The 14243-nt window shown below is 43.9% G+C and overlaps 1 protein-coding gene across 9 annotated transcripts in view; it reads right to left on the bottom strand.

Moving 5' to 3' along the window:
- Positions 1 to 3389: 3389 nt before the first annotated feature.
- Positions 3390 to 14243, bottom strand: part of Fhod3 (formin homology 2 domain containing 3) — a 455934-nt gene continuing 445080 nt past the window's right edge. For all 9 annotated transcript variants that reach the window (XM_005372817.2, XM_005372818.2, XM_013510258.1 and 6 more), the window contains one exon: positions 3390 to 5155. In XM_005372817.2, the coding sequence (XP_005372874.1) occupies positions 5073 to 5155 (83 nt within the window). In that variant the 3' untranslated portion in view covers positions 3390 to 5072. The remainder of the gene's footprint in view (positions 5156 to 14243) is intronic.

The raw sequence follows: 14243 nt of genomic DNA, 5'->3' as shown, positions 1-14243 counted from the left end.
AATGAAAATACAGAATAACCATAAGGACTCTACTAAACAATACACATCAAATGCTCACAAAGATACGCTTTCAGTCCCTTTGTGAATTACCTAGCCAGCAACTGATTTTTCTACCAAATACCTTTTTCAACAAAATTTATGTATTTTAACACAAACCTTCATTGGGACTGCAGACATTTTATCCCTTAGGCAATTTGGTGTTTCTGTTTTTACTACCTCTCTGATAAAATGATTTCTGATAACTAGAAATATATGCAGAATGAGTGTTACATTTTTAATCTTTTTTTTTTTTTTGAATGTAGAAGTGTAATATATTTGCCAATAATGGCAAAGAGGTTGGACAGGAATATAGTTCAGCTGGGCTAAGGAGATGGTTATAGGTGGTAATTGAAATCCATAGAAACAAATCAATACGTCCAGAAGGAATAAAAAGTTTAATTTAGCATAACAACATTTTTAATCTTTTAGGGAAGGTACCAGGACTCAAACTCAGGACCTCACATTTGCCAGGAAGGCGCTGCGCCGCTGAACTGTATCTCTGGCCCTAATCTTTAAACTTCAGATGCTACTGCCTCCACTAGCTCCTGGTGCTCTCCCTAAGGGATCAAGGCTGTCCTTTCCCAGCTGATTTCCCAGTCTTCGCGTTTTCCTCCATCATTGGCGCTCGGTGCATATTTGTTGTGGTTGTGTAGCTTCTTAGGACTATATTATGGTTTAGATTTTTAAAAACGTCTCCCAAAGGTCTCATGCACTCATAGGCAGGCCTTTTGGAAGGTGTGTAAATCTTGGAGACAATATAGCTAACATGCTATCAGGAGGTGGGGCCTGCTTGGAAGAGGCCAGTGGCTGGGGCCATGGGCTGGAAGTGTGTATCTCCCTTCCCGACTTCTCCCTCCTCTCTCTGCTTCGTGCCCCCCATGATAAGTGAGCAGCCTTCCTGTGCTATTCCATGTCTGCCTTGGAGCATCCAACCACTGACTGTAACTCTAAGCCAAAATAAATCTCTCCTCCTTCTAAGTTTTGGGGTGGTTTTTTCCCAGCAGTGAAAAAAAACTAAGAGAGACTCCCATAACAATTACCCACAAACTTAGTGGCTTAAAACAACATAAATTGTACCTTCTACTTTCACTTTACCCTCTCCTTCGTGTTCATGGAATCTCACTGTGCTTCTTCCTTTTCAGAATACTTATGACTGGGAGTAGGACGTACCCAGACAGTCCACGATGATTTTCCCATAATAAGATCCTCAAATTAATCACATCTACAAAGGCTTCTCCTCATAAGGCAACAATGACAGACTCCTGGGATTAGAACCTGGTGTTCTTAGGTGCCCAGTAGTCAGCATAGTATAGTGGTTCTTGGTGGTATACCATTTGAGGCCATGAGCACAACGGGTTCAGAAACCACAGATGATGCAGAGCCAAGAACAATCAGGAGCCTGGGAACCAGTTCCCCTACTCCTGGCCCCTGCTCTTCCTCCCTGCACTGTTCAACAGCAAACTTGAAAGAAAATGTGGTCTTCAGCCCTGTAAGGCCCTATGCATCTTCCCTCTCCATCCCCATGTCCTTTAGAATAAGTTTTTGTGGTTTTTTTGTTTGTTTTTGAGGCAGGGTCTCACTGTGTAGTTTAGGCTGGCCTTGAAGTCACTAGATAGCCCAGGCTCACCTTGAACTTTCGGTGATCATCCTGCCTCAGCCTCACCAGTGCGGGGATTACAGGTGTGCGCCACCACACCCAGCATAATAAGTTATTTTTAAAACAGAAAAAAATCCTTACGATTCCAAAGAAACCAAAACCCAGCATCTCTGATAGAAAAGTGCTTGCCCCTCCTTGCCAGCATCCATATGAAGATGCAGGCACAGGAATATCTACATAGTAAACCAGACGACTAGCAGTAGCACCCTGCAAGTGTAGGGTACCACTCATTTTAATGCTTCTCAAAGTTCTTGTAGAGAAATTTAATATCTTGAATAAAAATCAATAATAGAAGCAGCCAGGATAAGTGGCAACAAAGAGAAAGGAAATAACAAATATCCTCCAATTTCACTAAATCTACTAAACCAACCAAGTTTAAAGATGCAGATAAATTGTGTCCAGACTCCTCCAGGCCTTTGTGATGGATCTGTTCCCTTAGAAGAACTCTACAGCCAGTGGGAAGAGAATCCAGGACAGTCACCCAGCAAGCAGGGTTCTCAGGGACTCTCACTACACACTTCTTGACTACCCTGTGAGTTTGCCCAGTGTCTGGGTTTGTTTCCCGTAGCAGGTCTGTCTTGCCACTGACAGAGGAAGCATTGCTTTGGGTGAATAAAAGATTGAGGTGGCAATAGCTGGCTGCTTAAACCACTGCCCATGTTCCTCCCATGATACGGGGCATGAGAAAATGTTTAGTGAGGGAGAAGCTTGCTTCTGCCTGGCTTTTAGGACAGGAGATCAAGTACAGTTCACTAGACACCCAGTGAGAGGGCTGTGTTCAAACATAGCCTGCTTGATCCGTTCCTCAACAGTGTGAAAATTTTCAATACCAAAATCAAGAAACTTGTGTCTAACCTAGTAAAATGAACCTAAAAGGCCATGAACGAGCGCATTGACATGCTCTATTTTTTTTTTTAAAAAGCCCACAGGAAATATTTTTCTGAGCCCCAATTTGCTACAGATAGCCACACAAAAATAACTATGTGCACACAAGAACACCTTCCCAACAGTCTGAGACAGACTAATTGACATCAGCTCCTGCAGTAAGCCCCTGCAGCCAATGTTCTCTTTGTTTCAAAACAACTTACATTAACGTCTGCATTTTGTCTTTAAAAGTTTCTCCTTGCCCCATATTCATCAGAGGCACCTGTAGTTCACCATAGCAAACATATCTGGGATTACAATCCCTCTGCTATTCCTGAGTAAACTATCTTGGAGAGCCAATCTCTCATTTATTTTAGGTTGACAGTAGTGATTAAGAACCAGTCCTGCCTTGGGGAATTATGTTTGGTTTTGTGAAGTTCTAATAAACACCATCTTCAGTCTCCAGCTCCTATCCCAAGGAGGAAAAAAGAGAGAAACACCCCCATGACTCCATGGCTTCCTAATTCATCTTTGTATTGGAAACAAGATCATCTTTTAAACATTCCAAAGTTCAGGCCACACTCCAGATCAACTGAATCACAATCCCTGGGAAAGGGACAGAAATATCAGTAATTCTTGATACACTCAGGGGAGTGCAAGCCACACACTAGGGAACCTCTACCCTATATTATTTCCATAACACAGAGAGAGCATTCAGGATATCATTCCCAATAAGAGACCCTCCTTACCTTAAGCAAGAAATTTATTAATCTTGCTTGAATCTGAAGTCTTTGATCCCCAAAGTTAAATTAACATTAGACCCATTCAGTCACTTCCTTCCAAATGTGAGCTCTTTATTCTAGAGCAACAACTCACAACAGAACACCAAGGGCCCCTAGAGCAGCATCAAAGTATTTGTTCACTACACAGTCTAACAAAATTCAGCTTCCTTTTGTTTGTCCATCAGTATCCCATGCACTATAGATAGTCCACATCTGTATTCAGTACCAAGGCAACAAACAGATGCCCTCACAAACCACTAAACCAGGTATGGAATATTATACATGTTATTTACAACCATAAGGGAAATGAACATTAATATAATATGTATCATTTTCAAGGGTGATTAAATAACAGTGGTCTGTGATCCACAAACACAACTTTTCTAGGCTCTTCTGGGAAAGTCACCTCCATCAGGTATCATTTCACAAATGCCTGCTTTAAAGAAGGAGGCACACAGTTACCGGGCCCATAGTATGAATTTATTATCTCTGGCTTTTTAGGTCCCACTGCCACCATGTTGTCTTTAAATCACATAACCCCAGGTGCAGAGGCACAGGGACTTGGAAAGTGAGGCAAGGATGAAATAATATAACTTCCCAAAATACCTCCTGCAGTGGTTTACCGTTCCCTACTTTTGAAGGCAGCTGTTCTTCCTGGGGAACAGGGTGACCCCAGGCCAAGGGGTGCTTAGAGGGCTGAGTTCTGTGAGGCACCAGCCCCTCAGCATTCCTCTGTGATTGCTGAGAGCCCTGAATAAGCAGTGCCTTCTTCCCTTCTGGATGCTGTAGCTCTTGATCATCAGTGCGAGAGCTGAGTACTCAGTGTGCAATTCTGTGCTTCTCTGTGGACAAAGCTTTACATTTCTACTTGATTTTGGCAATTTAGGATTGTCTGAGATGAATTTTTACATTAAAGGTAAAAAAGTGAGTGCTGAGTAGTTCAGCTGTGTGGAAAACTCCTCTATATTTGGCATCACAGCAAGCCTATGGGTAAGGGATGATGGCTATTAGGTAACAACAGCTAGTGTGTCCTGCAACAAGAACTGATACCTACATAAACCAGGAGTTCCCAAGAGCACGTTAGGGTACTATTCTCAATCTAGCAGAAAAATGCAACCCAAAGGGCTTGTAAGTCATTCAAAGTAAGGGTGCTTCTGATGCCCTTAGAAGAGGCCCTGGAAAGGTGAGCTTGCACAGCTGTTTAAATTCCCACACCTGAAAGAACAGATTTTCTTTATGACTTTAAATTCTATTTATTTAGTATTTGAAACATGGTGTACATTTATGAATTTGTATAAATATTTAGTACATCTAAAATCCACAACTGGTAAACAATCTGTGCTTTCTTTTAAGTACAAGATTGGAGTTTACATCTGGATATTTTGGTGTTGTGGAGACCCAGTATGTGAATCTAATCAAATTGCCTCATATTACCATAATAACTGTGACAGAAGTGATTTGTTCCTTAAAAGGGCCATTCTTTGCCCAGAAAAAGTATCACACTTTGGAACTAACAAACCAGGTGTTAAGGAAAGAAGAAAAACACAGCTGACACGATGAAAACGTTCGTGCAGGAGATCTCTGGAGATCCATGTCAATGTATAGAGGGCAACAAAAGCCACAAGGTAACAGGTGAGCGCTTCCTTTCAGAACTCCTCCGCCCCACGGTGGGCTTCTGTCCAGTAAGAGCTGGTCCTCTGCTCTGCACACTCCTGCAGGTGCCCCGAGGATCACAGCTGCAGCTCAGAAGTTCCAACCAGGCCCAGGGCTCTGGCTTCTTCTGGAGTCAGGCCACTCTTCAGGGTCCTTCGCACTGTCATGGTACATGCAGATCACAGCCAAAGACAGAAGAAGAGAAGGAGGTGTTATCATTGAGGCAGACACAGGCATTACACCAGTTCCTCTTCTCCCCAAGGACCCCTAGGGAAGCTAGGGGTACCAGGGATGCTCTGTACCTCCTTGCCCTTGCAGAGAAAATCTTGGGATTACAGGAGGCTCACCTGATGAGGTTACTACCCTGGAGGTGGGGCAGGATCTAAAAGGAGGGGAGGAACTCCTGCAGGGTTTTCACGACATAGGTACAAACTGCAGGACAGTTGGTATGTGGAGGCCACTGCATCTGTCCAGCATAAAGAGTGTAACAGAACTGGGAAAGTAATTACAGATAGGAAACTGCAAGCTCCATTGACATTAATTAGGTATAATGTCCAGTGCTTAGGGAGGGGTTCAGCAAGCTCAAACAATCTTGCAAATCTGCAGGAAGAACAGTAACAGCTGGGGGCATGACCAGGAACTCGTGGAGTCAGGTACCAACAGAAACTAGAGTAGGCAGCACGTTGGGATGTTTCTGTGTGAGGGGTCTCAGTTTCAACTCATCAAAAGGCCTTTCAGGACAATGTTTAGAATAATCAGTGACTCTTCATGGAATGCATTCCAAGGGGGAACTGGACACACTACTAGGTGGATGTGTTCTGTGAAACACAGAAGGTTCAAGACAGCCAGTGGCCCTGCTCTCTTCACTGGGGCCATCACTGGCATTTGGAGGGAGGTTCACATTCAACTGATACACAACTGGCTTGTATTTAGCTTGACAATATGAGGTTTTTCCCTTGTTTGGTATTGCTCAATTTTGATGTCAAAACAAAGGCTGGGGACTGGGGATGTAGCTTAGCGTAGAGCACTTGCTTACCATGGATGAGGCCCTCGGCAGCACAAACAAATGCTGAGTAAGGGTGACTGAGGAGGCAGCTGTCCCTCCCTAAACAAGTCTTTTTATCTGAAATGCTGACTAATTAAATTTCCCTTGATTTACAAATATTTGGCCTATTCTGTTATTTCTTTGAAGGTCAAATAGAGTTGCAGGTATTCATTCTATTTTCAGAAGAGATATGTCATGAATCTACGTTTTATCCTAAAGCTTAAATCAGTCAACCCGTGAATCTCAGGGAAGGTGTCTGATCAAAGTGTGGAGAAGGTACAACACCCAAGTGCCTTCCCTTTTCTCTTGCCAGATGTAATTCCCACTTATCCCCTCCCCAAGAGCCAGAGCCTCATCTCATGGGTCTGTGGGCAACACCCATAATCTCTGCCCCTCATCATCTCCTGGACAAAGCTCATTTAGCTTGTAGCAAAGTATCTGAAAGACCCAGGCTCATTGTAGAAGGAGCAGAGACTGATACCTACTGCCTTCTTCCAGACATCAGCACTCTGAACAGAGGTCAACATCTAATGTATCAACTGAAAACTTATTATGCACTCTACATTTAGCTAAAAAGATAAAAACACCCATGGAAGACTCACAGACATTAAGTATGTATTTTCTGAGAGGCACAGGATCTATGAGGAGTATGATGCCATTCTACTCGATTTCTGAACCTTGGTTTGGACCCAGAACCGTCCATGTGCATCTTCTCTAAGGCTAGCTCATCCTCCCCCACCCCAAGCCCCGAGACTCCAGACTCAGTGTAAAACTCAGCCAGATAAAATGTTTGGCTCCAGGGTCTTGGCTAAAGGCAGACTGTATTTAACTGAGTAGTGGAATTCATTCTATGGGGCAGCAATAAAAATACTAGTTTGTAACAAGCGTTTATGTTCTCAAGTACTTTTTAAGTGTTTGTTAAAGAAAAATCTTTTTAATACCAGAAAACAAGATAAAATATCTTTTATTTTCTACTAGGAAAGACCACTAAGACCTCTTCATCAAGACAGGACTGCCTATGCAGCCCGTGCAGTACTATCGGGGTAGCTTAAAATTTATTAGCCACAGAAGGTGGCATGGACATGTGCCTAGGGAAAGTCATCGCTGTGCACTGAGGTATATACTCTTGGGCAAATGACTGCAGCAGCCCCCACAGGCTGTTAGGCATTTTACCAAGGAAGGAGTTTAAAGAATCTTCTCTAATACTTCTCTTCACATATTTTCCATACTCGCATAGCTATCACATCCAGTTCATATAAATACTTGCAAAAGCACCCTGGCACTTTATAGCTCATACTACAATCTCCTAATAAGTATGGGCCTTGGGCTGGCCTGTCTGGGACAGCCTCAGAAGACAGAATGAAGCCAAATGATACCCATACTGGTATATAGAGACTATGCCCCCACCCCCATGGGGTCACTCAGTCTTAATGCTCCAGACTGCTTGGGACCACCTTCCCATGCTCCCTTCCTGCCTGGGTTCAAGTGTCCTTTCCTGTGGGAAGAACGTAGTTCATTTTGTTGCCCAGATGTGTCCCTGGAAAGTGAATACACGTAGGAAAATCTGCCCTCTCTATGGACCCCTACTTTCTGTGGGCCTTTGTGACAATACCGATAAGTTCTCTTAGAAAGAGATGAATCCTTAGTGTAATGAGCAAGACCTTAAGACCCTAATGCTTCCTTTGTTACTTCACTTTACCACCTGAAAGAACATAAGGAAGGAAAGTTATTAACTGAAAGCAGTTTTGTACCCCAGTTTGAGCAGCGCACTTAGTAAGAGCCTCTTTGTGTGCCTAGTTGTCTCTCCTTGTCAGTTCACTGTCATTCAGTAAGTGTTCCTGAGCAGCTGTCCTGCACCCAGTGTTATGCGTAGAGGTTCCAGGTCAGGGAATGAGGGGCCTGACAGGTACGTGGGGTAAGCAGACACCTCAGGGCAGAACACGTCCAGACGGAGTTGGCTCCCACTCAAAGCTTCCAGAAACAAAGAAAGGCGAGGGACCTACAAGATCAAGGGCACTCACGAACAGGAGCTGCAGGACATAGACTTGTACAATCCAAACTTCCACAGCAGAAACAATCCCTCCATCAAACAGGGGAGCTTTCTGGTGTCAGGCTGAGGTGGAGCTGGCTGATGGCCTAGTGATATAGATGCAGCAACCTCTATTCCCAATTTCCACGTCCCACCTTAATGTGCTCCAGCCCTCCATATGTGACCAGCTCCTCTGCATGAAGGCTGCTTAACTGAGAACAGACTAGAAACATTTCATCCCCATCTGCTTCATGGCTCTTCCATACATAGCATGGGTTACTTAGCTGGTACCAGCAGTGCCCTAGACACTTGTGACAGCTCTCAATGCCATGGTGGTACCAGGGGACTCTGACACAAGGTATATTTGCTGTCAATATGCAGTACAGGACTGTGAGAATCAGGAAAAACACCTTATTTTTCTTTTTCCTCCCTAAAAACAAAGGGGCTTTTCAATCCTACTAAATGCTCACTCTTTGATAAATGAGTCCAATCTGAGAACAATGGTGATGACAGGTGCCATTTACTGAATGTTCCCATGGATTGTTCAGGAAACCCTGTGGGCTGGGTCCTGTATCATCCCCCCAAGAAGTAAACAACTGGTGGCACAGAAAGATCAACCCAGTGGCCCAACGTCACACAGTAAGGAGTAGAAAAGGATTTGAGCCAAGACATTTGGATCACACCCCACACTTGGAACAGCTGTGCCCTGCTGTAGCCTGGCAGGACACTCTGTGATACTCTCAAGTGGATGAGAAGTTGACCAGGCTTTACTTTTAAATGACAGAGATCCATTTCTGTTCTTTTGCTTCTGAATCACCGACAGTTTTGTTTGTGTTTGTATATAAGGTGAACCATGATTTGGGAGTTCTGGGTGTGGCTTTTGAAAAATAAGATGCTAAAGATTTTTATATGGGGACCACTGCATCTAGGACCATAGGACTAATATAGAACTTTAAGGTCCTTTAAATGTACATGTTGGGGAGAACCAGCCTGCTGCTGTTCCAAACTGTCCCTTGGTCATCTTCTTGTCCTGTCTGTTGAATGGAATTAAAGTGACAGCCCCACTCATGCCCTTTGGAATTACATACAGGGAATTTAAGTGACTAGTCCCTCTGTAACTTGGTGTTAGACTTCCTGTAGATTTTGTTTGCTTTTGTTTTTAGTTGAAGTCAATAATTTAACCATCTAGTCCTTTTTCTTGTTTTCATTCTCCTTTCTTTTTCCACATAAAATCCATCCATCAAAAGCAAGAGGTTTTCCACATGAATAGACACTCTGTAAAATAACTAACCAGCACTTTTCAAAAATATCTCATGAAATGTCCTGAGCAGATCAGGAGACTAAGGGTACATGATGGCTACCTGTAATGTGGAATCCTGGGTATGACTCTGGAACCAAGAGTGGACTTTTGGGGAAAAAGTGCTAAAATCTGAATAAGCCCATTGTGTAGTCAGCATACTGTTTCAGTGCTAATTTCTTGGTTTTGATAAACTTTTCTGTGGTCATACAAGGTGATAATATTAGGAGAAGGAAGATAAGGAATACAAAGCAATTCTGTACTATTTTTGTAACTTTTCTGTAAGTCTAAAATTTTCTTAAAATACAAAGTTAAAACAGACTTGGTACAATACCAAAAAACAAAAAGGAGGTTTCCAAAATGGTGGACTTAAACTCAACTTTGTTGACTCTTCTCAGACCCCCTGCAGAAGGTCCCTAGGAGAGGCCTGCAACGCTGTGTTTTCATCTTCCCCAGGGATCAGGTAGCCACCTGGGTTTGAGAACCCTGGTTTAAGTCACTGCCATCGAATTGACCTTAGGGAAAGGCAGGACCTTAGGAAGGTTACAGATTACAGCCTTTGTGGTGACAGGGTTATAGTCTTTGAGTTTCAGCTAACTCAAAATGAAGTTCACTTTTCCTGAAAGAGCTCTCAGACAACACTTCTGGCACTGGTGCTTTCTGTAGTCACTGGTCTGGTTATGGTTTCCTTGCTGAGCAGAACCCCTACAGCAATGCCTTCCCTCCTGTAACTGGCTCAGTTCACATCCGGTACTCCTTAAGAATGTTTAGTTCCTAGGAAGGAACTGAACAGACAGTAATTAGTGGAAATCCAAAAGCCAACTGCCTCCCATGAGACATATTATGGGTGAAGCTTGGCCTGAATGGAGAAATGAAACAGATGTTCAATAAATTTGGGGGGAGAAACCACAAAAACCTGGGAAGTCTACATATGGGAAGGAAGGGTGGCTCAGGAATTCACAGACTCAGAGTTTTCAGTGATATTTCAAGCCCTCACTAGGACAAAACTGCTTCCCCTTCCCAGCCCACCAGTTCTCCGGGCTGTCACAGGAATACCACCAGCCAAGAACTATGCTAGCACTGCAGCCTTTTATGTGCACAGGCAAAAGCCCATGACAATAGCATTCTGGTGGAAGGAGGAAAAGAGGTGATGATACGTCTGGTCTACGTCTGGGTGAGGAAGATGGTGATGGGCGCAGAGTAAAGCGGGTGATGTAGCAGAGCAACAAAATGAGAAGGCAGGATTTCTGTGCAGGGCAGTCCCTAAGCACTGCAGGCAGCTTCAAATTCCCATCTGCAGCAGTTCCCTGAGCATGAGTACAAGAGAACCTGGATGGGAAGGAAGGAAGAAGAGGATAGGAACTGTCACCGCGCCTCACTTAACCACCCATTACTGTCGTCATTGTATTAAGGCGCCCGAGGCCCAGTGAGGCCAAGTTATCATGTGGAATCCAGTCTCCATGCCTACTGTGTACATGTGTGAACTCTTGAGTGTGGAGTAGGAGTCCATTCGAACTCACTGGCAAAGACAGTGAAATGCTACAACATCACGAAGGTACCTGGCCTTTCCACAGCGCTCTCACAGGAACCCTTTTTGCCCTCAGAACAGCTCTCAGAGGCAGGAAGGACACATCCTTGGGATTCCTTTTTCTGTTACTTCTCCCTCCTTCTGAGCCTCCACTCTGGGTCATATGGGTGTCTGCTGCATGGACGTGCACGGCAGAGGAGTGAAGAGCCAGCCTCCTCTTTCAGGGTGCCAGTTCCCCAGGTAGGGGGGTGATTTGTGTGAAATGAACCAGAGAGCCATTCACTGCATCCGGTGAAACATTTCAGACTCTTCCTGTGTCCAACACTAACCTGAGCCCGACTTTCAGACTTGTACTGGGTCAGAGCCCTGGCCTCTAGGCCAGCCCTCCTCTGGAGCATAGGCTGCCTCTGTGCAGCAAGGCCTCTCCACTGGAGGTCGTGGAGAGGGCCGCTGATTCTCTCCTGGGTTGTTTCATTTACCCTCCAGCCCTCTGTCCTGTGCACGTGGGTGGGCCCCCTCAGCTGTCTTTAAGGTCAGTCCATCTTTAATGAGTTCTTTGAAAATCACTAGGTGCTGGGTAAACACTAATGACAATCCTACTGAGTAAACACTAATGACAGTAAGAGAAGACAAGAAGTTTGAAGACAACAAGTTCCTTTCTTTAATATCTTTATCTTGTTCTAAGAGCACTGTAAAGCCATTGGCCTATGGCCATGGTTAACTTGCCCTATAAAAGAAGATATAATTAGCTCAGGATAAGGAAGAACTATTTTTAGACGAGATTCCAGGCGTTCAGGGTGGTATGGCAGTAGACAAGGAAAAGCTATTTTTAAAAATGCAGGGAAATTTTTCTTAATAGGATTAGTGAAAGGAATCACTAGGTATTTTCAAATACCACTTTGGAAACATAAAAACGTATGAACTGTGTCGTACAATGATTAGGTACAGGGATAAATCTAAATATTTTGGGAGACATATCACTATTTTTTCCTCAAGTAGATTTAATTGTTTTGTTGTGTGTGATTTGTTCTGCAGTACTTCGGACTGAGTCCAGGGCCTTCTCACATAGTTATAGCCCTAGCCCTTCCTTTCTCCATTTCTCCGTTCCTCCGTTCCTCCCCCCCTTCCATTCCTTCTTTAAAGACAAGGAGTCACTAAGTTGCTAAATAGTCAGGCTTGGCCCCAGCTTGCAATCCTCTTGCCTCTGCCTCCAGAGTGCTCAGATTATGGGTGTCTGACACCATACCTGGCTTCCGTGGTTTTTAAGATTCAACAATTCTCTGTCTCCAGGAAATTTCATGCTTACAGGAGACACACACGTCGAGGGGTTTGCCGCGGTGAGGAATCAGGATGCACAAAGTGCTGTGTTCCTTTCTCAGCAGTCCCTGGCATCTTCCCACTGAGCAACTACTCTCACAGAGTGATCAACCTGAAGTTCTCAACTAGTGGTAGGTCACATCAAAATGATAGCATCTTTACAGAAATGTAGCCCTGAGCCCAAAAGTTCATGTCACCTCACAGGAGGGGCCTAGAACCCCACTTAAACAGAAACTCAGCAGATAAAAGGATACCCATCCTCTCTCAACTATCACAAGACTTGGGCTCTGCTGGGAAAAGATAAAAGCTGACTGTGAGTCCCTAATCCCGGCTCTGTTGTTTGACAGGCTGAGCTCCTGGTGTCACCAGGCAGACTAGCCGGGTAGACACTCCTCCAAAGATGTCCAACAGAGGAAAGAATGAAGACGATGGGATGGAGACTGCTTCTCCTCCCCAGCTGCCAGAGCCAGCTGCATAGCATTAAATTGTGAAGCGTCCTTCAAACATTACTGAGCTTCAGAATGTTCTGGGAAATGCCATCATCCAAAAATCCTCAGAAGACAATCAGCGCTGGGATGAAACACATGCTCCAATATGACAAAAAGAGAAACCAAAACATAAAAAGAAAAAAAAAACCCTAAGAGCTGTGAACACTTGCCTTGGGTCACAGCCACCAGCAGAATGGAAAGTGTTGGCTAGAATCTGGGAGGGCCCTTAGGGTGAGCTATATACAGGCTTAAAATCACCTGTACAATTTGAAACATTTTACTGAATGAGATGCTGACTGCTACTAGCTGGAAAAGCAGGAAACTGTACCATGGGAAACTGTAAATGGATTAAGAAACCCTTGGCAGGTCCCAAATGACTGCGTATGTCATGTGTTAGCAGGACGCTTGATATGTGTAAACCTAGTCACCAGCATCACCCATGAAACACACATCTAATTATCTCTGAGGAGTCCTGATTGACTTTCAGGTTATAAATTGCCAAGTTATAGTATGGACTCAGTTTCGTTTCCTGCAGTAGCTGAACTATAAGTGTCTTTAGCAAAATGCGTTATAACCCAACTATGTTGGTTATTCATTATCCCCTTGCCTCACTGCCACTATTAAACAATCAAATAAAACACAGCATTGTTTCATGGTGAAACTCAGACCACCAAATTTCACACAGATTGTATAAATTGTTTCTTTTTTATTCCTTTAACCTCTTGTGAAAAGCTAGCATTTATCGTCCAACCCTTTATAACAGGAATCAAAGCCTAACTTTCCCTGTCTTAAATTTCTATTGCTTGTGCCACTGCTAATAAAGTAGACCAGCTACAGATAAACACTTACATGCACACAGTGCTGCATTTGTTATGGTAACTATGTCACAGAGAAAGATGTGTTTGGCTAAATAAAAAGAATATATGGCTATTTTGCATAAGATTGGAGTGGAAATGATGCCACAGGAAATTATTTTATGTCAACCACAAAATCAGGCTCTCTCTCTGGCCAGATTGAAGAGGTAAATTAATTTTGATGGTGTTACGGTTCCCAGTGACACTATCAGTCTAAGAATCTGGTTCTCTCTGGACCAGCGGGTGGGCCTAACACAGACAGGTAACTTGAAGGAGGAGCCCACAACCTTGGCCTCTAAGGACTGGCCAGGCCAACGTCGTGCTGTCTTTTTGTCTGAGGTCCATTGCCCAAGCTTGTCTATTCTCCACAAGGGCACTCCCTGGTCTGGCAGCCTTTCCCTGCCCTTCTAAGTTCACCTCCCCGCAGGGCCTTCTCTGCTCTTCCTCGTGTGAACCTTGCACTGAGGCTGCCTACTGTTATAAGACCAGGAACTAACAGGGAAGAAGCTCTGGCCAATTGGGTGCCAGTTATGGAAGTAACAAGAAGGGGATAAAGGGGAACTATCGAAGAAAGCCTTTCACAAGTTTCGTTTAAAAAGCAATTTAAGAAGTAAATTTCTTAGGAAAAAGAGCAACAGACAAATGGGCAAATGATAATTTCCTTCTTTTTTTTTTTTTTTTTTTTTTTTT

Source organism: Chinchilla lanigera, unplaced genomic scaffold, assembly GCF_000276665.1.
Source record: "Chinchilla lanigera isolate Chin_1 unplaced genomic scaffold, ChiLan1.0 scaffold00001, whole genome shotgun sequence".
NCBI classification, from domain to species: domain Eukaryota; kingdom Metazoa; phylum Chordata; class Mammalia; order Rodentia; family Chinchillidae; genus Chinchilla; species Chinchilla lanigera.
Note: the sequence above shows the minus strand (reverse complement) of the source record. Positions and strands in the feature narration are given on the sequence as shown.